The sequence below is a fragment of the Cuculus canorus genome, chromosome 3 (assembly GCF_017976375.1).
Source record: "Cuculus canorus isolate bCucCan1 chromosome 3, bCucCan1.pri, whole genome shotgun sequence".
Classification (NCBI taxonomy): Eukaryota; Metazoa; Chordata; class Aves; order Cuculiformes; family Cuculidae; genus Cuculus; species Cuculus canorus.
In genome coordinates, this window is record NC_071403.1 from 99,922,384 (window position 1) to 99,949,078 (window position 26,695).

The 26,695-nt window shown below is 36.2% G+C and overlaps 1 protein-coding gene across 1 annotated transcript in view; it reads left to right on the forward strand.

The window, feature by feature from the left end:
• The window catches only part of CAMKMT (calmodulin-lysine N-methyltransferase), a 223,457-nt gene that overhangs the window by 172,491 nt on the left and 24,271 nt on the right, over positions 1–26,695 (forward strand). The window contains exons 4-8 of the mRNA XM_054064258.1: positions 1,436–1,496; positions 4,502–4,556; positions 5,609–5,672; positions 10,836–10,902; positions 23,879–23,953. Of these exons, the coding sequence (XP_053920233.1) occupies positions 1,436–1,496; positions 4,502–4,556; positions 5,609–5,672; positions 10,836–10,902; positions 23,879–23,953 (322 nt within the window). The remainder of the gene's footprint in view (positions 1–1,435; positions 1,497–4,501; positions 4,557–5,608; positions 5,673–10,835; positions 10,903–23,878; positions 23,954–26,695) is intronic.

The following is a 26,695-nucleotide window of genomic DNA, read 5'->3' on the forward strand; positions in this document are numbered from 1 at the left end:
ACCAGTTTATCCGTCTAGAAATATCTAAAGGATGCTCCTACATGTCTGCTTGTAAGCTTACTAAAACTGTTGAAGCATCTATAGTTCATATACTAAGTTTCTGTCATTAATTCATAATACCGTGTATTGTGGGGGAGAGACTAACCCTGATTTTGAACTATGGATAGACATGTAAGTGTGTTTTTTTCATTGCTAAGCAACAACAGAAGGAAAATACGTACAACCATATTTTAGCCACATATGCCTTTGAATCATCCTCCCTTAACTTTAGGAACCTAAGGCAAGTGCGAGTCTGTTTTCCCGAGGCTCCCTCCAGCAATGGAGACTGATGCAGGAGAGCATGCAAAACCTACAGGATCTGTGCTGCCCTCTCCGTGGGCTACAGTTCTTCAATTAGATGTTGAAGTGAGGTGGGAAACTGGTCTGACGTAACAGCGAGTTTCATGAGTGAATGGTGTTGAAGGGGTAAATTTGCATGGATGCCTCCAAGTATTTGCCAAGATTGACAATGACCAGTGTAAGTATTGTGATGGAAGCTTAGAAAGTCATGAATAATACAGATTAGGAGAGAAAAAAAAAAGCATGATTGCTCCTGCTTATTACCATACGAGTACTAGAAGGCCTCAAATGAAAATGACAGGTAGTCAAATACAAAACAAGAGCGACAGCGTGTTTCTTTTTTATGCAGCATGGTAAAAATGTGGTGCTTCCTGCCATGGGATGTTGCAGCTATGGATAGTTTACCACAGTCCACAGAACAATTAGAAAAATCTTCTAGTGACTGTTAAGCAGAACTTATCACTTGCATCTCCTCTCCTTCTTACTTCTTGAGCCACAACTAGAAATCATGCTGTGTTATTGCTCTGATCCTGGACTTCTCCTTAGCATATGTTGCTGGTCAGTGTCCCTTTCAGTTAAACTGATGCCCGACCTAAGAGAACCTAAAAGAAAAGTAACTAAATAAAAAGAAACTGGGAAGAAATTAAATGGCTAATGAAAAAGGAGAGTGCTCCTGTCCACTGTTAGAAACAGGCTACAAGGCAAAGTGTGCCTCGCATCTGGCCTGGTACAAATAGTCTGATGTTTATGTGAATGCTGAATTGTCCGAAGTTTCATAGAATTTAATCTTATATGACTTCAAAAGTCTTGACAATTTTATGTATAGAGGCATGTGTACGTTTATGTGTGCGTGCATGTATCTACAAATTAAATTTCTCAGCATGAGTCAGGATGAAATCTATGAAATATTCAATTCCAATGCTTAAATCGGAAGTCTTCCATTAAAAGTCTTATTTGTTTCTTTATTACATGGTATTGTGGCAAATTTAGAAAATGAAACAGTTGGTAGAGGTCTGCAAATGGTAATAAGTATTCAAATATTATTTTAGACTAAAAAAAATGACTGTTCTAAGAGAGAAATATCTTTGTTTTATAGGTCTCTGGCCATCTGAAGAGGTGCTGGCTTACTACTGCCTAAAGCACAATGAAATGTTCAGGTACAGAGTGAAACATAAAAAGATGTTTTCCAATCTGTTAGTTTTATTGTATCTGCATGGTAAAGATTGCTATGATTTAAGTCTTCAGATTAAATTTAAAATGTTCAAGGTGAATGCATGTTGCTCTTAACAAAGAATTCTGAGCTGCCTTTGGGTACTAATATTGCACAGCAAGCTTTCTGCTACATGTCAAAGACTTTTGATTTCCACTCAAGGCATTTTATTTCACTTTGATTTTTGGGAAACAAAAGTGAAGCTCAAATCGATCAGTACTGATTGTGAAGGTCAGGAAAAATAAAAGACACTCTTTAAACTAACATCTGCAAAAACATTGCAAAAGCAAGCAAAACATTATCTGATAAAATACATAATAATCACTGCATATAGTGATGGAATAATTTGCACCTGTATTAAGGTGCTTTGAAACAATTTTGAGACATCCTGCACTTTCTGGTTTTGTTTTTGTTTTTCACATTTTCTAAACTTGTAGAAGACAGTTATTAAGGCTCCAACAGGAACACCTTAAAACAAAATCCTTCCTGCATCCTCTCACTTTCCTCTTCTGTAACGCAGTCTTGCACATGGAAATCCTTGAAGTTTCATTGTCCGGAGGATTAATGGGGTGCAGGAAAGGCCATTGTAACAAAGCATTTGTAGGCATAAATTGTTTTCTGAGTGAGGGTGCAAGGGTAATACTAAATAAACTAGCTTGGAATATACAAAATCCCTCAATCTCTATGCAAATTGTGTTGATAAAATAGGGAGGACCAAGCTGCAACCTCCTACTTCTTGTACCAAAGCTGAAAGCATTGTCAGCTGTGAGCCAGTTCCTGAAGCCTTCTCAGACTCCTATCTGAAATAAAAGACCTGGCCTCAAAACATACCCCCATTTCTGGTCTAGCCACCATCTGAATGAAGCCCCCTGCATTAGAGGAGGCAGCTAACACACCTGATCTGGTAGCTGCTTCCCCATCTAACGAGTTTAGCTGAGCAGTGCAGTGTGTGACTTTTGCCGCTGTCCCTGTAGCACTTTGCCGTCCAGCCCTATGCCGTGGCTCGAACACTGTGCTTGTTCTCAGAGGCTCTGCACGGCACACCTCCCTGTGTTCCCTGCTAAAAGGGTATTTCCTGGTCTAGATATGCAAGGCTGGATGCTTTGAGGCAGCTATCATTCAAACTTCCATGCAGGAAAGGGGCAGTTTCACATCCTAATTTCTCAGGATTATGCCATCTCAACATTTCGCTTAGAGTAGAGTTTCTTAGTTCAGTTCTCATTGATAAATGTCACAAAATATTTCCTGAGTGATAGATATGATTTTTAAAATTTGCTAATAAAGGAATTTTGCAATGAAATTAATTATTTATGTGCATAAATGTGTTTGTCTGTATGTGTGTAAGCATATGCATGTATATTGTGTTCATACAAACTTGGTTCAAAATGCACTAAAAATCTCACACTGTATACTTTCTGAGTTTATTTCAATAGACATGACTTTTATAAATGATTAAGTGCCTTGTAAATCTTATCTGTATAACCATATGTATATATTTTTATTATATATAGCATATATAGTTTAGAAAAATAAAAACTTATGTGAGGAAAAACCCATAATCATTCTATTTAAACCATGACTTGCAAATTTCCGACATCTGTTTTATATTCTCATTGAGTTTATGTAAGCTTGTTCCTCTGAACTATATCCATCTTTTGTCTCATTTCCATTAAAACAGAACAACTAGACTTTTTGCAAATAAAATTTGTGGGGTCTAAGAAAATTAAATCTATTCCGTCCAGACAGTGAGCATTAGTACACAGCCATACAGCCTAGTCCAGTGCCTTCAGTGAACAAAATATCAGTAGTATCTGTATATTAATGTGGCATCTTAAATGTTCTACCTAAATATCAATGTCAAGTGAGTAGGGATGTAATTCACATAAAAATAGATTTCCAAATGTTGGTGTTTTAAGGAAGAGGAAAAGGTGTAAAGACAAAAAATAATCTCTTTAGCTGGAATTCCATTTTCTGCCTGTCAAAAATGTCTGAATGGAAACGTTTCTGCCAGCTGTAACAGTTGCCGCAGATTTAGCTATAAAGCAGCATGTTCCTAAACTGAGGCTCTGCCTTGCCCTAGACGCTGCTTCACGCAGTTTCAGCGAGGGGTCAGCATCCCTCCCTCCTCCCCTCCTGGGTCAGGCCGTGGCTCTGGAGGACATTCTTTATGGCTCCCCCTGCAAGCTTCCATCCGGCACGCTCTCTGCCCCAAATTATATTTCACATGCATGTCTTAAAAACAGCACAGTATGGTCTAAGTTAAAAGCAGCCTTTTAGACCATACATTCAACCCTCCACTTAGGCTCAGTTTAGACTCTTGACACTAACTTCATTTGGTTTTCTGTAGCTTAGCTGTTTGCTGTTCCCATCGTTGTTCATAACAGCATTGTTTGTAGGTCACTTGCAGTTTTAAGTGCTAATTGAAGGATCAGATTTCTTCATGTGTAATTGTTTTGTGGTATATAGCTTGTGTTAAAACTCCTCTCCTTTTAATATCAAAGGGCTTTTAGGTATAACTATATGGAGAGATACATAAATAATATTAATTTCCCCATTTACTTCTCTAACTGTTTTTGCAAGAATGAATGTGGATTAACATTGTTATCCTTTCCTAACAATTATCTTTCGCTACTCTAGCTAGTTTAGTTCTAAAAGACAGAGCCATTGACAAGGGAAAAAAGGGAACCTTCTCAGATTTTTCAGCTCAGCGGTGGTAATGTTGCACTGAACACTAATGAGGGAACCCCCACTGATTTGCCTGCTTTGTGACTTTTCTATTTCATAATTATTTTTAAAACGCAAAACGACATGAGGTAGCCTAGTCATGTCTCTACAACTTCCTGGTAGCTCAGTTCTTACTGCAGATGGCAATTTGTTCTTGTAACATATATGTCTCTCTGACCATTTTCATCTAATTTGTATGGGTTCTACAATTTCCTTTCTCTCTTTCAGGGACCTTGCTGTGTGTGAGCTAGGGGGTGGCATGACATGCTTGGCTGGGCTCATGGTAGGTCTTTTCTCAATTCCAATCCCATTCAGAGAAAGAAACAAAAGGAAAAATGTTCCAGTGCCTCCAACTGCTGGGTCAGAGAACTGTCAACAGCCTCAGCTGCGGTCAAGCTGCAGAGTCTTGAGAGACCTTCTAGATTGACTTGCTTTCGTATCATATTGATTTTATGGTTGCCTCGATGAGCAGAAACATTTTACCTCCGTGTAGTCAATATCTCTTGTTGTGACATTCCAGGCCACGTACAGTCTGTCTTTCATTGCCATAGCCGAAGCTTTTCTTTTTTTTCAGATTGTAGTCCCATTTGCTAAGATACAGGAATAGCCTGGCGAATCACAGTTGGAGCACCATGATATAGCTGCTAATGTTTTGCCTGCATTATTACACCAACAAACATGATCCAGAGCTCTCGGTAATTAGATTCTTTTGAATTAGATTGGCCATTCAGGAGAGTCGTTCACCATTCTCTGGGTTCTGAGTCATGTATTCAGGAGATATTATGTAGCAGTGCAGTGCATTAGACAAGTTTTTATGTCTCTACAAATAAAAGCATATTGTTACACTGATTGGCATTTGACAAACCTGTCGCTCTTATACAATGTGTCGAGGTTACAGCCCAATGTGCGAGCATGTCAAAGCTCACAAAAAAATTACCCTTACAAAGCCATCTGCCTGCAATGCAAAGTTATATGAAGGGCATCAGGCAGTCAGACAGAAGCAAGCTGAAAGGCAGAGTGACAGCCTTGTATGATGGCTCTACTAGATAAACAGAAGCCCGCAAATGAAAGCCTCTCAGAATACCATCATCCGCTGTCACAATGCAATTACGGAACAGAATGATAGCAAGATAGAGGCTCCCGCAAATGGAATGATAAAAGTATTGACTGATTTGATTGAATGATTAAAATAATGCAGACATAAAATGAAAAAAGATTGAAGATTGTTACAGAGAAATAGGTGAGGAAGCATGATACTGAAGGCTTGTCACTCCTGTCTTCACTTCCACACAGACAAGCATATTTGCTCATTGTTTGCTGTGCTCTTTTTTTCAGGTTGCTATTTCTGCAGATGTCAAAGAAGTTCTGTTAACTGATGGAAATGAAAAGGCCATCAAAAGTATCCTTATTCAGATAGAAAACTGGTTTGTTGTGCTCGTTCCTTTTTACTGGCTGAGTAACAATCGATATAAAGACAGACAGCATGGGGTATATCAAGAAAAAGTCCCCACATAAGTAATTAAAAAATAGATGTAGAATATCTTAAGCAGAGCTACAGCTTCCCATCAATAAATGCCACATTTTCTTCTTTAATTAAAAATTTGCGTGTTGGTGTAGAGCAAGTACAGTAGTAAATACTTCTCTTATAGTTGAGTGCTGAAATATTCCGTGTATGTATGCTGCACGTTACAGGAGGTATAGCAGTGAATTGAATCATTAGCACCCCTTCACATATTCGTTTTGCAGAACTAGGGCTTTTTTCCTTTTTAAACTTTCTGATACTGCCCTATTCAAACATACCCAATATTTGTATATTGTCACAGCTTTTCCAGTGCATATTCAAATGCATGGTTTCATTGTTGTTGCTAACTTACAACCGGCTACAAATTATCCATTTAGTGTGCTTAATCAATTATCAGTTTATCGTTATTTCTCTTGATGCAAGATTGGAAAACTCCTCTGTCCCTTGTAGAAAGTATTTTATTTCTTTTATTAGAATAAATTGCTATTATGCTCCTCTAATACGAACATATAGTTCATAAAAATGAACTGTACTTTGGCAAAGCGAGAGAATGAGCGAGCATAATTTGTGGCCACATTAAATATCAGCACAGAACAAGAACAGATATATAGAGTGAATACTAATAGCCTTTAGAAACTGAGAGGGAAAAAAGGAAGATATCTATTTGCTTTTGTTTCCTGATAGTCTTTCCATTTGCATTTTAAGGCAGATAGTTTTTCAGATTTTGGCCACTGCATCATCAGAATTATTTAGATATGAGTTTTGTATCTGTTTGAATGCTAACATAATGAGTACTTAGGGAAAAAGATAAGTCAAACTAATTTGTGGTTTTAAAAAATTGCAGTTGCTGATGACTGTTAAAACAGGAGATATTGCAGTGCAATAATGTTAGCTACTACCTTTAAAAAGGCTGTCTCAGAGGTAACTGATTTAACTATATTTGCTTACAACATAAACAATTTCATGGAAAAAATGGCCAGTCTTAGATCATATCTTTCAAAACTTGACGGAAGCCTTATAAAAGTCTCCTTTCTCTTGAAAATGCAAGGTCTCAATTTTGTTCCAGAGATTATTATTTTGTTAAATTTTAGTTTGCTATACTCATGTCTTGAGGAGGAAGTATTCATTATTCTCTGTATTTTGATCAGCATCACCTCTTCCAATCTTTCTTCTATACCATTATGAAGATAAAAATGTGGGAGAAAAACTGTTTCAAAACTAGCCTAACAAAACAAACCGATGTTTTGTATAAGCATAGGTATTTAACAAAAGGTCATTTTACCCACAGAAATCTTCAGGTGACCTCAGTAATCATCAAGTCAGCAAATATCTTGCATAGCAGACTCCATAAACGTACCTGAACTTTTTTGAAATTTAGAAGTCTTCTATAGCAAGGAAATTGATGAGTGTTAAAAGTATTCACTCACTCTTTAGAATTAAACAAAGTAAAGTGCTTTTATTCCTGAAAAGGATACTGTTAATATCATCTAATTAGCACACCTTAGTTTTCCACAATATGTTTTAGAAATATCTTTTATTTCCAAAAGTCTTACAAGAAGTCTTGATCTGTATTCACTCAGTGAATCCCTTTCAAAGAAGCGATTGGTGGAAGGCTCTAACAGGAATTTATTTTTCTTTTTTAACATTTGGTGCTCTGAAGGTTCAGCATTCAAAGTGCTTTTATTGTGTTGGATTTTACAATGGGCTTAATATTAGCAGGGTGCCAAAGTGCAGCAGACTAAGAACTTTACAGTGTAGATGGAATGTATTCTTAAAAGTGCACATAATAAAATTTATGATGCATTTCATGTGTTTTATGTACTTCAGTAGTAATTTTATGATCTGTCACGTTAATTTCTTTTGCATTCATTTGTATAGTGACTAGATATAATAGAAGTTTAAGCTAAATTTAGATCTGTTTCAGCCCCACCAGACTCACTGACATTGGTAAGAATTTTGTGTGTATTTGGAAATAGTATTTGGCCCCAAGTGCCACAGACTACAAATTATGTATTTCTGCTAATTTTTATTTCGGCTGTTGGTATTTTTAATTGTTTAGCATACAAAATTAAATTAATTTGGGATAAAATACTGTTTTCTTGTCTAGATTCTGCTTTTCAGGAATAGTTAATGCCTAGTATTATGCTTTTTATGTAGGTATTATAGATTAAAATAATCTTGTTTAAAAATTACTGTTTACATCTTCCCTTTATATTTCTTAGGAAGCTTAAATTACATGCCAGTCATACTATAATATCCAAAAATTACTTTCCAAAAAGTAAAAGTGGTTGTCAACAAAAAAGAAAAAAAATCACTGTCAGAAGCCAGGAAATCACCAAGCAAGCCTGCTAATTATTCTTAATGGGCAAGATGAGCACATTAAGAAACAAATGAATACATCAGTGAAATGTAATTGAAAATCGACCTGGCAATAGTGCATTGCATCTCAGAATCTGCCTTTGTATTATTATCGTCATCATCATAATTATTGTTGTTTTTGTTGTTGTTATCACTATTCAGTGAGCATAGCTAACAGCTTTGCTTTGTGAATTCTCAAGCTTTTCAGGATTTTATTTTTCTTTTAATTTTTTACATTCTTCATATTATTCTCCTTTTCATATTGCTACATGAGATACTCATTGTGTATGTTTTCAGTATCTGCATTAGGATACGTTTTTGAAATTTTACAGGTTAAAACAATTTACTACTATGTTAATTTCAAATATTGTGATTTTAGCCATTTCACTATGAAAGATATTGCTATATTTTATATTAATCAATGGTCTTGTGCATGAAGTTTATGGAGGCTTATTAAAGGATATTATGATTTGAGTTACTAGTCCATTTAAAAGACTTCACTCTGACTCACTCTTTTTGCTTGTCAAGGTCAGGTTTTAATTGATTAACAGATCATTTGTATTGTAAAATCAATGAAATAAGAGACATATTATTGCTTTTGCAGCTTCATTCAAGACTTTATTGTTGGTTTAGTGTGGTTTATTTAAGTTCTTTCAGGATCTTTTAAGTAAAGAAAGTATTAAAAAGAAAAATACAGATATTTGAAGTGAATAATAAAGATATACATAAGCAAAGTTATGAGAATTATCTCCCTTTGTAATTTTGGGTGATATGCATTCAGATACAAATTTTGCCTCTTAGGTAATGTCTGTGACAGTGTCAGTCATGAACATCAAATTCTATCTCCCCAGAACACTGGAAGTATCTATACTGAGTTCAACATGCCCAAATCCAAGAATAAGGTTTCTTTTTTAGTATAAATTGCCTCCTATTTCAGAGAGTTTGTGTACCTTCTGCCTTAGCTCTGTTTCACACCACTAGTGACTTGAACCACTGTCTTAAAGCATCAATAATACAAAACATTGTTGCAGTGCACTATAATGGCCATTAAAATGTAGTGTATGGATCTTTCAATAGTCCTGGGAAATTTAGGTTAGAAAGGTCATGTTCAGCCTGAATGCCTGAAGACGTTGGGTCATAAATTATTTAAAAAACCTAGTGTTAACATGTTTACAACAATTATTAATAGTTTTGCCTAGTTATATATTTAAAGTGCAATGTATTTAATTTAGCAACAATATTACTTCTGCAAAAAAGAAGCGCTTTGTGGAATTATTTATGCCTTCCTTTTGCTTCACAGGTATAGACCATTAATTTACTACTTCTCATTGCTTATTGTGGAAAAGATTAGAAGAAATGTCCAAACTACAGAGATTTGTTTGAACCAGTCTTGTGTCATTCTATTGTTAGTTTTTGCCTTCACAAAATATCAGCTGTCTTTTTCTTTTACATTGTTTGGATAGTGTCTTTCCTAAAATAACTTTTCTTAAATAGCCAACTGTGTTAGGAAGGTCAATTATGTGATTTCAGCAAAGCAAATAAAAAGATACATTAGTGATATTTTAAATGAGCCAGACATAGCATTCAATTTTCTTATAAGAGCCTAGCAAAGAATTCAACTTCTTTTTTTTAAGCCTAGAAATATCCTCCTAATTAGCATCAGATTTCCTGTACTTGAAATACAGAAGAGTGATTATTGACATCTTTGCCAAAAATATCCATTTAAGATAATTTTTTTTTGTATTTGAGAGTGAATCATTCAAATATGCATGGATTCACACTGGGTGACATTTGGTATTGTCCTATTTTTCTGTTACTTGCTACACCTTTTCCTTCCAATGGCTTTCACTAACCACAAATGACTGATTAGGAAGGTTTTCGTTCTAGGCATAGATGACTGGGCACAGCTTCCCTTGAACTTTTCATTGACAGCACTTGCTTTGGCTTGCCTGAATGGCTGCCCAAATTTGTGATCCGATATTCCAGACTGAAAAAAGATGAGACATGAGACTGAGGCATTGAGACATAAGGCTGAGACACTGTTGCTGTGCCCATGGGGAAGAAAAGGTGTTTGTTGCTTTGTATGGTGGTCCCAAACCATTTTCATGAAAGCAAGTTGACTAGAAATTCCCTTGTCTGTAGATTAGGGTGCTCCCATTGTGTGCTGGATTCCACCCAGACAGAGCCAGGAACAAAGGTGTGTGTTTTGTGGCAGGGCAGGTACTCAAAACCCACAAGTCTCCAAAATCTCATCACTGTCATCCTACTGTAATACAGTCAAAAGGACCACAAACTAAACTGGGCATTAAGTGACTGTACTAAAAAAATTTTTGTTCACCATGGTTATAATTCTTATAGTTGTAAACAATAGCTGCCTTTAAATCCATATAAGGTATGGGAAGTCTTTTTCAGTTCTCTCTGTAGCTACAGGGTTAGCAATTTCTTAGGTGAAAGAGTAAGTAGAGGTAGGCAACCATAGCAAGTTGCTGCATAGATATGTGCCTGATATACTGGAGTAGCAATGTAAAAATTATGCTCCTGAAAAAACATTGACTCAGCACAGATTTAAGAAGAACAAATAGATAAAAGATATCATGAAGGTATTGACAATGGGAAAAAGGAGGTTTTATTATTTTATGACTGCTCTAGTTTTGTAGATAATTCTTAACAAATATGCTACAGATGTAAGCGACATCATCTCGAGAAACCAAAATGCAGGAGTATTTAAGGCTCAGAAAGTGTCAAGCTGGTAAGATTCTACTAAACTGTTTTATGAATTATATCATATAACTGTATGTTTAATGTAAATGTGAAATGTGTGCGAAAGTGTGAAAGTGCAACCTGTATTATTTATGCTGACACAGATCTATAGTCAGTTTAAGTAGATGTATCATGATTTAAGTGATGTAATACAGAAAATTGGAAGTATTAAAAAAAATTAATTGTTTTTTAGCTGAAAAAATACAGTATGGTTAATCCTGGTGTCAGAACCGCCCCTTCCTTTTTTTTTGACACAGTAAAAGCTGTAGGTCATTGCATGGTTGGAAATTTGCTGCTTGAGAGTCAACATTACCTGTTGTGCTGAATGTAAGACTTGAAATGAATGTGCCTAAATCACTGACAAGTTTCATTTTAAATAGCTCTGAGAATTCAAGGTGGCAACAAATACTGTTTTCCCCTGAGGCAGATGTCAGAGCATCCATGGATGGTTTTTTTGGTCATCCTGTCTGTGCGATCAGTATCATGTGTTGTTGCTGCAAGGGCAGATGGGGAACATGAGAGCCAGGCACAGTGGTGCTGGGGCCTTTCTTTACTGTCACAGTTTAGCCCCGGCCAATTTGGGCAGCTGAAACCATGCAGTTGGGCTCTCAACTCCCTTCCCTCCCACCCCCATGGAAAGGGAGATAAGTGGAAAAAGACTTGCGTGTTGGAAGCTGAAACTACAGCTTTAATGAAATGATGATGGTTACGACAATGGAAATAATTAGAAAGTAATAAAATATACACAAATACATGAGATCGCACCCCCACCCCACCTCTCGATGGCTATACATCACCACAAATACTGTAGAGCATACACAAGGGAATGACTCCACAGCTAGGAGGGAGCTGGACTCAGGAACTAAATTCAGGAATGCACGGATCCGGGATCAGGAGCAATTAAACATACGAGGCCCTCACTGAACATTGGCCATTGCAGAAGAGGGGTGAGACCCTTATGATCTCTCATTTTATACCAAGTATGATGTATATGGGATGGAACACTGTTGGTCAGTTTAGGGTCACCTGTCCTGTCCACCCCTCCTTGGAAGTGCAGCCCTTTTCTGCCAGCTTGAGGGCGGCCTTGGTTACTATAGGGTTAAGTATAAGCATTGTCCGTTTTGCAGACCAATACCCTGTGTTATCACTTCTAGCAAGGAACACTGTCTCAAAAACATGCAGTTAGCTTTCAGATAATGAGGTTACTTAGAGCAACTGATTTAGGAGTCAGACTCTAATATAGTTCAAACCACAACATCTATTCTCCTTAACTATGTCCTATGGTGCAGGGGGCACCCAGCATTTTTCTCGAAGTACACCAACTCTGTTGTCTCTGAGTTAGCCCTGAAGGCATGCTCTGGAGGCAGAGCATTTTAGAAGCTGGGAGAATTTGGTTTCAGATTGTCTCTAGAGCCACTACTGACCCACCCTGTAACAGATCCCCCTGAAGTTAGATGTTTAACTATGTCGCTGAGGCGTATTCCAGAAAGGCTCTTAGTCCTTCTCAAAGTGAAAAAGTAAAGCTGAAAAAATACTGGAAAAGCAAGCTATCAATGGCAGAACAAGCTTATTAACATAGAGAGTTAAGCACATAAAATTTAAATGGCTATCATTCACATCATTTATCCCTATGCTTATGTAGCCATTCTGTGTAGAGCAATTCTTTAAAGTGAGCACTTAGGATTAGAAAAATTCTGCCTTCATTGGGATGTACGTGTATACGGGCTAGAGATCCATCCCTGCATCCTAATAAGTGCCTTCCAAGAAGAAAAAGGCCACACAGGGCCTAGGAATGGTCTTCCAGGTTCCATGCGCTGAACACTACTTGTGAGCAATCTCAGCCATTCAGGCTGCGTGGTATGTCCATCCAGAAGCTTAGATTTTGTAGATTTCCAATTGCGGTCCACTTTGTATGAGATTTCAGATTTTATCCCTTGTCAAGGCTTCAAACCTGGTCTTTTAGATATCAATCAAAAGCACATTTTCTAGCCTTTCCTCATTTACATTTATCTAATGCTTAAGGTCATTTGTGATCATTTGAGTGTATTTCAGCATATGGAATCAGTGAATAATAGATTTCAGCCTCACGCTGTGAAGAAAGATTGTGTTTTTACAAGAATTGATGTTGTTTACTGAGTGTTAATAATCACTAATTAATAAACATATCTAAACGTCATAAAGTTGCATTTTAAGGAGTAAAAATGTCAAGTGTTTAACTTCTGAGTGCAATAACATTTGGGGCCTTATTTGCATAAATAAAATACTTAAATTACAAAATAAAGTCAAGTACTGTATCAAAACATAAGGCTGAGTATAACAAACACACATAATTTGATTTTTAGTTCTACATTTGTAAGGTTTTTGCAGATTTGTTGTAACAATGTAAAGCATTCAAGTTATTCTCTAATACCCAAAATAATGATCCTCTTGCATATCTCTATACCATACACATTAATAGTTGATTTCTCCTGTCAAAATTTGTTATTTGAGAAGTGCTAATTGATGGATCAGTCCTTCAGATTCAGTACTGGCATGTGAAAAGGGCAGTAATAAAGTCATTTGATCACTCCTCAAGGCCTTGGAGAACTAAAAGGCTGATGTAAAATCTGAAATATTACCATAATCCTGATTCACTTTTCATACCACAGAAAACCTTAGTTATAGAATGACAATGGGAGCAAGAACACGCAAGGGAATGTAGTGTTTTGTAGGGAAGAATGCAACACTGGCATGCAAAGTGACATTAGGTGACTTCTTTCACACTGATCAGAGCTTGCAGGTAGATGTATATAGTGATGTGTTTAAGTTACTTACTGCAACATTACTTTAGTCTGGAGAAGGCACAGTGTCCAGTGCAGAGTTACAAGATTTTTTTCTATATAAAAGGTAATTCAGAACAGACCCTTATTACTGCACCTTCATCTCACTTTGGGATCTTTTAGTCTTTTCCTGAAATGTGCAGTAGAAATTATCATTATGAGAGCCAGTTTGTAATTGTTCCAGATATTTCAGTCTAAAATTGGAAAATATGCCCAAAAAAGTATGGTGCAAAACGGAGCAATCCAGTATCAGCCAAGAGAAGTTAGATGAGGACAACCTGCCATACATTTATTTTTTTAGATTTATACAAAAGGCAGTAAATGAGCACTTATCTAGCTCTCTGCCAACTCTTGATTGTTATTTAAAAGTATAGTAAGGTAAGTCAAACTGGCAGTTTGTCATATTATGTACTATAATGTAATAATAGATATTTAGTAAACAGTTTACTTCAGCAGTGGATATACAATTTTATGTTTATTTCTAGCTTCCATGAGTGTGCTTAGAATTTCTTTCTTATACCTACTGGAAATAGGTCCAGTAATGCCACCAAGTTAGTAATAATGACTTGCTGTAGTAAGGTGAATTATTAATACCATGTATGAGTTTGGTAATTTTTTTGTTTTTCATAGTTCGAAAATTATCCATTAGTCACTTTAAATTTACCCCATAACCCCAAACTCAACTCAGGTGGAAACCATACCATATCTCTGATCATACTTGCCCATCTCGATTATATCTTCTCCTTTTCAGATGAGAATGAGCAGTACTGCATTCAAAGTGTGCACAAATGATAGATGTGTGTAGGGGAATAATTATGCTTTCTGTTCATCTTCTAAAAACTTCTAACAGTGATTTGCTTCTTTGACTGCAGTCAAGCACTGAGCTGATAGTTTCATGAATCTGTGTATCACATCAAGAGCTTTCTGGTGATGGTCATTTCAGAGACCTTAATTTTCTTTATGAAGCCAGAATTATTTTTTCTGTTGTGCACTTTACATTTATCCACACTGAATTTCTTGTGCCATTTTATTGTCCAGTAACTTAGTTTCATCCTTCTGCAGTTTCCACAGTCTACTGTTTTCCTCACTGTCTTGAATAACTCCTTAGCATCAGCAAACTTTGCCACCTCCGTGCTCACCTCTTGTAAACATGTTGAATAGAACAGGTCTCCGAGGAACTTCACTGAGTACCTCCTTCCATTGTGAGAACTGATCATTTACTAATAGCCTGTTCCCTGTCTTTTGTTCCATTACTTAGCCATGCCAGGACTCTTCTTGAGTGGCTGTCTATTTTCCTTAAATGCTGTGGGTGAGGGTCTTTGCCTTTTGGAATCAGAAGCAGCCTGTGTTACCTCAGTCACCCTGATCTGAAACACTTTTTGACACCTCTGAAGAACTCAAGGTGTCAAGCTCAAGTTCAAGCAGAACTTCCTTTTACAGGTGATTATGAAATTGTCTTCCATTTCTTCTACCGTGAACATTGGTGCAAAGAATTAATCTCACCTCTCTGAGATGGTGTTATCCTCTGTGAGTGCTCATTCTATACACTGATCATCAGCTGGCAGGCGGATTTAGAACAAAAGAGAAAGTACACTAATTTTTGACCTGTCTGATTGTATTATTATATTTCATTTTCTCCGTTGATCATCCTTTCTTCATTTGGGTGTGACTTCAGCTTTTGGAGGAACGACATCTTGTTTCTAATAACCTTCTTTACCATTTGGCCATACCAATGTACTTTCACCAACTTTCAAGCCTCTCCTGTTTGTGTATTTCACCCAGTTGTGTTGACTTAATAATGTTGACATTTACTGTAAATTGCATTGTGGTTTTGTGTCTTTTCTATGTGACCAGATAAAAATATAGAAAGAGAAAAAAATTAAAAGTTAGCAAGCTTTGTACAGCACTTTCTATGTGTTTGGAAGAATAGGGAACGTGCTAGCTAAAAGTACAGTGTTGCGTTATTTTGAATAATTCTTGCTCAAATCCTTGGCTGTTTTATTATGATCGCCTCTTAGCTTAAAAAGCATGCTTTTGGTAAAATTATTTCTCTTGTGCTCTCTTGGACTGGACAGAAAGACTAAGTGGAGAGCACTGATGTGAGAAAACTTCCATCTTCCTAGGGCTTTCAAGGAAAATGTCTGTGAGATGTTAGAATCAAAGATTATTTATACACTTTCAGTAGACTTTTCACAGTCACTCTCAGCTAATCTTCACCACAGACCTGGGAAAGTTGGGACAAACTTTAAATTTTGAGAAAATTATGCTTAATACATTATCTTTGTTTATTTCATTAATATTCAAGTATTATTCAGCTATTCAAACTTTGACCAAGGATACTGGAAATGAATAGGTTCAGGAAAGAGGCAGAAGAGTGAATCAGGGTCTGGAAATGAGCTAGTTAAAGAGCTCTGTTTACTTAACTTGTCAAAGAAATGACATGATTGTTAAGAAATGAATTGATTTTGATCTGAAATCTCATGTGGGGAAAAAGTCTTTAATAGAAGATCACTCTTTAATCTGGCTTACAAGTACCTAACAAGATGTAGAAATTGAAGCTAGACAAATTCAGTTAGAAAAAAATTAGATTTGACAGAGAGAATGATAATGCATTAGAATGTCTTTCTATGAGCAGTGGTAGTTTCTGAAGCAGTGAATGTGTTTAAATTATTTTGGATATCTTTCTGAAATGTGTATTAACTTCCTGAGATATATAGGCTTGTTACAGAAATTTGAAATCTTGAATGCTTATTATGCTCCCTTCTTCCCTCAGGATTTATGGACCTGTGAATTACATTTTCCCTACTGTTTTTAATTTCTCTCAACTATTCAATCCTTCTAGATCTGCCTGGTTCACTTCACATTCTTTGATTTTTCTTCTTGTTCTCTTGATTATCCTCCCTGTATTCGTGTACAGACTATTTTCCATAGAGCATGTCTTCTTCTCATTAATATTTTTGCACAAAACAAACTTGTACAAAACTTTTATTCACTGATCCTACCAGTGTGGTTGTTCCACATGTGCTTATGCTGTCTCGCATTTTGAAATGATGTATTTTTTATACCATGTCAGTCTGAATTTGAAGGTGAGAACCATCCATTTTGTGCATAATGTACTACACGAACCTTGCTAAAAACAGTAGTCAATCTAAATAAAGACTGGTTTGGAATATGTTGATGTAGAGGAGGGATGTGAAAAGGCAAATTCACAGGCACTAGTGGTATTTTGTTTTTAATTACATTTTAATACACAATATTTTCCCTTCTTTTTTAAAAAATAGCCACACTTGTGCTGAATGTTAGCTGTGATGTGTCTAGAAAATGGAGAACTTTATTCTGCAACAGTTGTATTTACATGCAGTGTATTATTATGTCCCCAAAATTTAGTAGCTTTTGATACACAGCAAATGTTGAAGTGTTAGGGCTGTTATTTTTGAGGACAAAACTGTAATGTTCCCATCTGAATTTTAGCAAAATGTGTTGTACAGAATAAGAGAGAGAAAACATGTTCTCAGAATAAGGAATAAGGGAAGCATGTAACTTTATCACACACTTTTAGAAAGGAAGGTTTAGACGGGAAAACCTAGATGGAATCATAGAGTAGCTCAAAATTAGGAGGGATCTATAGCTGGTTTCACTTTTTTTTATTTCTTTTGTATTACCGCATTAATGTGATGAGGTTTCTTCATTAATTGTTGTACTAGGTGTTGTATAAATAAAGGGCCTAAAGGCAGTTTGTGTTAGTCTATGGTCTAGGGCCGGAGACATATATGGCAAGGAAGGATAGCAAGGATAACTGTATTCAGCGTGACAGACGGAGTTGGAGGCACAAGAGCAGCTTCGCCTCTTTACAGTTTTTGTAGGCACTGTTTTAAAAGAGAGTTTCAAGGATAATTGAGTAAGTTGGTCAATGTTCATGGATAACATAGTGGAAGAAAATTGCAAAGGTGTTTGCTTGAAAAGTTAAGTGGAAGATGCAGACTGACATTAGGGCTGATTAAAGAAGGAACTTGTCCTTTCAATATTGAATGAAGGAGAAAAAATAGGGAAGTGAACTGTTGTGAAGCATTTGGAAAAGAAGACTTGCAACTTACCTTTAGTAGTACAATGAGAAAGGTGACAAGATCAGGGTTGTAGGCAAGAAAAACAATCTTTGCAGCAGACTACTGAATAAATATTAATAGGGCAAGGCTGCATTTTCCAAGGGCAGAGAGAACGATATTGTACTGTTAATATGTAAGTGATGATGACATGGTCAAGAGTTTAAGTTGAGTGGGTAGATAAGAAACTTCTTAGAGATGCTATGCAGAGAGAATAAGAGAAATCTGAAGAGAGCTGAGGTATGCAAATATAGAGGAAGGTCTAAGATAAGTCTGGATTACAGACTGGAATTAAAGTTATGTCCAAAGGAATCGAAAAAGGTGGTAACAACAATGCCTTGTTGTATTTCAGAGGTAATGAGATCTCACCGAGGCCATGAAAAATACTGAGTTGTGAGTCTGGATACACAGTGGGAAACAGAGAAGTGGGTCGTCGATTTTAACTTTTATGGATGAGGTACTGTAGAGGTAAAATTCAGAGGAAGAAGAGGTTGAGGTGGAACATTGTGAAGTTATCAGAAATATGGGAAAGGTTTAAATATAATCTTTAGAAGAGCATATTGAAAAAACGGTAAGAGATGATTTAAAAAAACCCAAACAGAAAATAGTGAAATTAAGAATTCTAGTGAATAGTAAGTAATTTACTGGGCTGAAGAGAGAAGAAAGGTGCAGGAGCATGAGGATAAAGTGCATATTTTGAGCCTAGCTGAGAAAAATCATCTGAGTAGATAAATGACATGGACCTTGCCAAAACCTGCAAGATTGTTAGAAGGGAATGTCCATCAGCAATTGCAATTATCACATTCAAACTGCTTAGAAATGTGAGAAGAAAGGCAAAATGGTTGATGTTAAATATCTGTGGTTGAAAATTTAACTGTGGTCCCTTCAAACCAGGTATGCACTGCAGAGAAGGAGGTAATGTATAAGAATACAAAGCAAAGTGAAGCAGTGAAGGTAAGAAAGGTAGGAGGTGAAAGAAGGTGGAGAAATAAAAGCAACCTAATGAGAATATGAGAAAGATGGGGAAATGATAGTAGGCAAATTTGCAAGACTCCTGAGAGTAGTTGTAATGATAGGTGTACACACTGCCTCTGACGCTAAATTAAAATCCATCTTCTTGATCTTTATACAAAATGAAGGGATCTCAAACAAAGATGAAGGTGTGGAGAAACATCCGGATGATGCCTTTTGTTAATGTGTTGATGAACTTACTTGGTTAATGTCATAGAAAAAGTCCTATGAACGCCCAGACAGAAGCTTATACCTGAACCTGTATACTTACCAGTGAAAATGCTTTTGAAAGACTGAAGGCTAAATTAAAATATGAAAAGAAGAGGTGGGTAGATCGGGGTTCTTGGTAGCTGTTCATCTGCTAAATGGGACAATTTTTTTTATCTTTAGTAAAACTATTTATACATTTTGAAGCAATTAAGGCTTTCGTGTCTTTTGTCCTTTCTTCTAATTTTGATTTTTTGTCTTTATCTGCACAATTACTTCTTTGCTAACTTGAGAGCTACTCTAGCCTATGCCATTCATCACAAGAACATCTCAGAGGGACTTGGAAATGTTTCAAGCTTTAACAATCAGAGACTTAACCTGTTTTTTCTCGTGTAAGTCACCTGCCTAGACACACTGGGAAGACAAACACTGAATAACAGAAGTTGAATAATAATAGTAATGAGGATTTTTGCATGAGAAATACAAAACTGGTAAAGTCAGGTCTTTTGTTGTAGATTGCTGAGATACTTTACCAGTGTCAACATTTGTCAGACTATCCTCCATAAATTAGAATCTCTGTACAGGGAAGTGCAGCCTCGGCTGAAGAAGCTATCCCTGCAATACCTGCTATTTTGTTGTAGATTTTTTTTTTAGATGCAAGGGGATATTTGAGGATATGTGAAGTATTTAAAGTCTTTGTTTTCTTAGTTGACCTTTTTGTTCTATTATCATTACAATTCTTTTTAACTTGACCTAATCACAATTTAAAAGATAAATGGGAGGAGGGCAGAAGAGAAGGGAGAAAAAAATGCTTTTTTTTTTGTTTGTATTTGGGTTTTGTTTTAATGAATTTGTTACTTTATAATGAGGTACAGTTGACAGCCTGGGAAACTTAAACATCAGTACATGTTCTCTCAGACTATATCGATAGTATGCGTTATCCCTGACCTGGAAGAGCCACCTCTACCTGTGAGAGGATAGTTCATTCTCCATAGCTCATTCAGTCCTTGTCCTTTTTGCTAGGACTGCCAACAAAATTGCTAATTATAGTAATAGGTTTGTGAGGTGAGTACGTTTTCTCTGAGAACTGGTCAAATTCATTTGATGCAGGCCATAAAGCAGCCATTAGCAGGTACTAAGTTTCAGGCACCGTCAGTTTGACCTAAGTAGTAGCTGAACAGTGCAGTAGTGGTTTTCCCTCTCATCCTATATCATTTTTTAATGTTCTTGTAGTCAAAAGCAGCTCCCAAACTGTTTTATATTTCCAGTGTGTTTCGGAACCTTTTCTGCTGAAACTGAATTGTCGGTTTTCAATTGCAAGAAACTAAACCTGCAAGAGTTAAATAAGCTAGCACAAAATAATGTCAAGAGTAGGCTTAAATATGTTGGGTTGTTTGGGGTTTTTTTTGTTGGTTTTTTTTTAACAAAAAAAGCCATTGAAGATGTGGCTTGGACAGAGATCCAGAGTAAAGCACGTTATTCAAATTTACAAACTAAATTCATCTGTTGGTGTTGTAGTGTCTTCCCTCAAAAGAGAGCCATAAAAATATTATAGCTTTAAAACTCCTTATTTTACTGGGCTAAAAGTGGATTTAGAGAAAAGTGGTTTATTTTCACTAGTTTAAGAGAGCTGGAAAAGGAAACATGATCAAAATATAATAAGGCTTGCATTTTTTTAATGTTGGCACTCCGCAAGATATTGATGATTTCAAAGACTTTCTGTGGTATGGTATTTTTACACATCTTTTTTTTTTTTTTAAAGAGAACTTCATAAAGACTGAGGGTTTTAGGTTTCTGTTGCTAATACTTTTCTGAGTTTCCTAGCAGTGCTTTTCTTTAAATGGAAATGCAATCAGCCCTTACTTCATGGTGCATTTAGTATTTCTTTCAGATCTGACCGCTAGGTCCAAGAGTCAAGTCCTTAATAATCCCTGAAAAAATTGCCATTCCTCACCCTCTTACTATGTATAGATACATATATTTAGATACACATATACACATCTTTACTGTTTTCAGAGTTGTTTTGCAATATTAGTGGATTTTTCTGTACTTCACACTTGGGAATTGTGTTTGGATCACAAGAACTCGTACAACTAGTTATTGGTATTTATATACATTCGACTCTGATTCACTACTTCCATTAGCACTAGGATTCAAAATAGCTGATTCTAATTCAGCATCAGGCTGATTCTGACATCAGTGCTAATGATGTAATAACGTTGACTCTGAGCAGAATTGTTTCTGATCCCCTGCTTTACAGGTGCAAGTGCAGATGTCTGGTAGCAGTTCATGCAAATTTGTGGAAGCATTAAACTGATAATGGTGTAGATATGGTATCCCAGAGTTGGCTACTGAAATAGTTTTGGAGGTTGCAGCCAGTATTGAGCTTCACATACCCTAGCTGTGCTTCCCTTACTAGTCATACTTGGACATGGCTAAAGATAGCATGGATAAATATATACATCTTGTAGTTGCATCTCTCCCACCAGCGTGCATACACCCTGAGTGAGATCAGACTGAGTCTTGTTGGTATTTATTTTATAGAAATTACCTTTAGTTTGCATGGCTATTTCCCCACAAGAATTAAAATTTTCCTATACATTTTGAAAATTTATGGTAAAGTTGATTTGGAAAATCTTGTGTATACGTTTATCATTAGCCTTTGCAGAATGATCATATCTTCAGGAATGCAACTATACTGAAGCCAGAGATCAAGAGCAGCCCTGGTGCTAGATCAGGAAAGTCGAGGCAGACTGGCTTATGGCTGGATATGGGGCCCTTAGCTCACTCCTTCTAACAGCACACATGCCAGTCATGTTGCACCACTGCTCATGCTCCTGGCAAATCATCAATTCCGTGTTTTGCTCAGCATTATGGTTTTACCTACCCACATAAACTCCTTTGTGCCTACATTAGGTGTGCACAGAAAATGCTGTATTTTGGATGCTCAGCGGGAACCTGACAGTAACATGAGAGAGGAGGGTTTTTTCCAATCCAGGAGGAGGCACATGTGCTGCCTTCTGGACTGCATGTGTGAAGTATAGTAAATATATGGGTTAAAAAAATCATAATTCAAATCCCTATAGTGGTACTGATCAGATCTCTGTTTCTGTAGCAATGAGAACCAAAGGTGGCCTTTTAAGGCTCACAGTTCATCTGCCAATTTCCAGTTCTGCTTCAGGATTCTTAAAGTATTAGAGTGCGTGCTTTAAACCCACAAAACTTACCTTTACCTAATTTTCACCATTCTAACCTAAGTTTCCACGGAAACAGGGTTGAAAAAGCTGCTGGTAGCCAGCAGGCAGCCAGCAGCTGGGAGTGAGAACTCTCCTTTGTCACTTTCCACTACTGGATGCCTGCTGCGTGCCAGTGTGCAAAGCTACCTAGGCTTCTAAAATCTGGAATACTTTCAATTTGAGGGGGAAAAATTAAATTAATCTACTCTTTTCTCTCTTTGGATTGTCACAGTAAATTCCAGGAAGGCAAATGGGTTAATGAGTCCTGATCTGTTCAGTTACACTGAGCCCCACATAATCAAAGCTTTCCCAACCAACTGGGCCTCTACTTTCATAATTTCCATGTTTTAAAAGCATTCTCTCCCAAATTTTGCGTTAATGCACATGTGCATACATATTGTGGTACCTTAATTCTTTATGGCTCTGTATCTATCTATCTACATATATACGAGCCTTTTTTGCATATATTATACTCAATGTATAAAATTGCCTTTTTTCCTGTATACATAGGGAACATTTCTGAATGAACACGTTATAACTGATCCTCAGTTAAATATTAGGAGTAGGATGTGAATGGAGATGGCTTTTAACCAGAAGTAGATTATAGCTGCGGGAAGACTAAAGGGTCTATTTGGTCAAGACTCATACAAAACTGAGATAAGCATGCACAACCTGACAAGATCAGATTAGACCCTTCCCCCACAAGTGCTTTTCCCATAAATATTTATCTACTTTCTATTATAAATAACCAGGAAATGAAAAAGAAGGATAGATTTTTCTTTTTTTTTAAATAGACTAGAAATAGAAATGCCGCTTCAAATCTTTGGGATAATGATATTTTAAATATACCATAAATTCCAATACTAGTTGCTATTTTTAAATGGGAGCAAAGTACTGAAATTCTTCATAGCAGCTACATAAATCTGCAGCATTTATAAACAAAGAAGAATTTTGCACATATGTGCATTTTTGCCTAATATTGGGTACCTCAGAATTAAATGACTTATCACCTATGAGAGAATAGGTGTTGACAGAGTCAGCACTGCTGTATTTTTAAGCTTGCCTGAGGCAGCATAGCTGGCATTGAAGTTAAGCTTGGCATTCTTTCACCCTGTCCCTCCTCCCTCCAGCCCAAGTGAATGCTCACTTCATCAATGAGAAACACACTGATTTGCCTGACAGATGTAACAGAGATCTACGAATTCACATCTATTCTGCAAATTTGTGTTTCATTCATATTGTCGATACTTTGACTTCATTTCCTCGTGCAGTGGTGTTAAGGGGTAAAAATCTGAAGCCATACATGTGCCACTAATTCAGAAATGCGTATCTGTTGGTCAGCCACTCATTAGAACCTGTGTGGATTGCCCTTCTGTTATAATAAAAAAATAGCTCTTTAGCTTTGTGATTTAAAACCTTAAAAATGTACAGAATAATATTTTCACTTTCATTTTTGAAAGCATCGATTGTGTACTTTTTAAAACACTTCTGTGTCACATAAGAATAATATTAATACTTTAAAAATCTTACTATGAAAAATGTAAGCCCTTTTTTCTTTTCTTTTTATTTTTTTAAATCTTTTTTTCCTCTAGCATTTTACGATGGGATAATGAGACAGATGTCTCTCAACTGGAAGGACATTTTGACATTGTTATGTGTGCTGACTGGTAAGTACATAAAAATCATAAAACTCATGTTAGAAAAATAGCTTTGCTAGAGTAATTGTACTGTGCTGCTTGCTGATGGCTAAGCAAAGTCAACAAATGAAGCACAAAGCCACCTTAACCTCAACAAATTAATATTCATCTCCATGTGACAGTTATAAGGTAGTCTTCTATCACGCAGTAACTTCTACCACATTATTTCCCAAAGATTGATTTTGAGAAGCATTTCCATTTTCTGGAATTGCCTCTGTTTCATGCTTGACGTATCAGTAAATGGACGACTTAGGCAAATTGCAAATAATTATGGCTCAGTGAGGAACAGTCTGGAGAAAAGGGAGTTTATCAACACAAACAGCTCAATTAGCTTACTTCTTAGGAAAGATCTGACTATTGATATAAGGGGATATATTTTTTGCTCCTCGGAAAATCTTTCCAAGGAAAAAAAGATTTTCAAAACCTTTTCTTCCCCCATCACATTCTGTTTCTTAAATCCATTTGATAGCAATATTTGTACACATAAGCTTTATATTATTTACGCAGGCACATGTTAATTGTAGGAGAAATCATATTAAAAAAATGAGAATACAGCAATTAATGTATGAAAAGGTAGATACATGTTACAATATAGCATATTGTTAGTAATTTATGCAAATAGGATTGATAATTGACACAACCCTTTTCTGATACTGGATTTGCAAAATTGTGCTGTGCTATATTTGCTGCATGCTAACTTTAAAAATGGTACGTTGTTATTTATTTGTGTTATATAAATGGAGACAGTGTAAAAAGGGATGTGCGAATTTCATTTAGGAGAGTAGATATTTTCAAATAAATCTGTCTTTCCTTATGGATATTTGCTCTTGACCCTTTAAAAGTCCAAAACAGAAAAAGCTGTTTATGTGTTGTTGCACATAACTGTTCTGAGAGACCAAATTCTGAAAATGAAACGGGAACTTCCTAGGGCAGCTCAATTCAGCAGATTTCTATACTTTACTAAGAAATAGTTAAAGGAAAAAGGCAACAGGAAGGACAAAGCTGTCTATTGTCTTTTTAAACAATGTTCTTTTTAAGTGGCATCTGATACAATATTCCTCTAAAGTTTTTTTTTCCCCTTTGCTATTTTGCTATTAAAGCAAACTCTTGTAATTTCAGAAAAGTTGCTGGTTTTGTGTAGCACTGGAAGAAGTGTATTTTGTCATCCTTTTTTTCCTTTTTCTAATACCTGTTTGTTGACAGAATGCAACAGTGCTCATTTCTCTTAGCATTTAATTTCAGAAAAGTTCTTTGTTCCCAAAAAGGACAGAGAAGGGTTTGTAACTAATCGCTGATAATGTGCCTCAGAGATGCATCATCTGATTAAAATAAGGAGCTAAACAACACCATATGATTTCAGCAAGTAATTTAGTAAATGCCTTCCTCACCAAATATTAGAATGGATACTCCAGGTTTCATTGCACAGATGAAGTTAATGCTGGACAGGATTAGATCAGATTAAGTATGAAAGTCAGATCAGAGTGCTGGCGGGCATGAGCAGGAGGGCAGCAGTCTTCTCGGAGGCTTAGACAAGGCTCACATATGGATGTTCTCCAGATTATGTGGGTGAAGCAAGGTCTTGCCAAGAGATTTAGAGTTAAATTTGTTCTTCACACAAATATCAAAACAACCTGGCTGTGCCATCTCTTGTATTCTTGATACTCACACCATGTCATCCTATTTGTGCTGGGAGTACAGCAGAATGAAGCAAGACTTAAGTTGCTTTTTTCAGTAATATTCTTGCCTAATACTCACCTCAATCTGTTTGGAGATAGTGTAGTTTCTTTAGGAAACAAAGAATCAAATATGACAGGTAAAATACATAACGCATTTGCAATCCCTGCATTTTGTACATTTATTTTGAGGTACTTAAGATGCAGGTAAGTGTATAAATATTTATAGATTTCTAAAAAATAAATAGAAATGTGAAGGTTAGTTTAAAATGTGTGGGTTTTATTCACAAATTGTCTCTATTTTCGTATTGCAAGTGCCCATATGTATAGTTTAATAAGCATGAAAATCCCTTCATTGTTTCTTTTAGAAATTGTTCTTTAGTTACGGACACAAGGTTTTCTGGTACAGGAAAAGGCTGGGGGAAAAAATGTTCCATGCTTTATCAAACCTGAATCTTCTTTTCATTTTCATGTATTTGTCTTCTGAGATATAGAATTGGCGTGAGAACTGTTGGCAGGATTTTTCCTCTCTGAATTTTTTGGCCTGCCATTGAAGAGGGAAAAAAAATATCTCTTTTCTTATAACTCCTCGGCTGAAACCTGAGGTACGCAGTGATAAAAACAGATAGAATAGATTGCATTTGGTTTAACACCATCATATAACTCATTGTCAGTCAATAAAATCTGGGATTAGAACAGAGAACTAGAAAGCAAAAACTCTGAGTTCAAATATTAGGTACATGGATAAATTTTTATTGAAGTATTTCCAGCAAGGGTGATATTGTCTGTTTCTCTGAATAGCTAACCAGTGGTACTGCTTGATCCCATTTACATGAAAACAAGCTCTATTCATAAACATATTCTAAATCCACATGGAGGTTCAAGTAAAAATGTACATGATTACAACAAGCAACGATATGTTTATATTCATATATTTACAGTCAGACTTTCATAAACCTTGTGTGCAGGAGTGGAAAATAAGTTATTTCCCAGAACAGAGAGTCTATTAGTTAACAGCTAAATTTAGTAGCTCAACTAG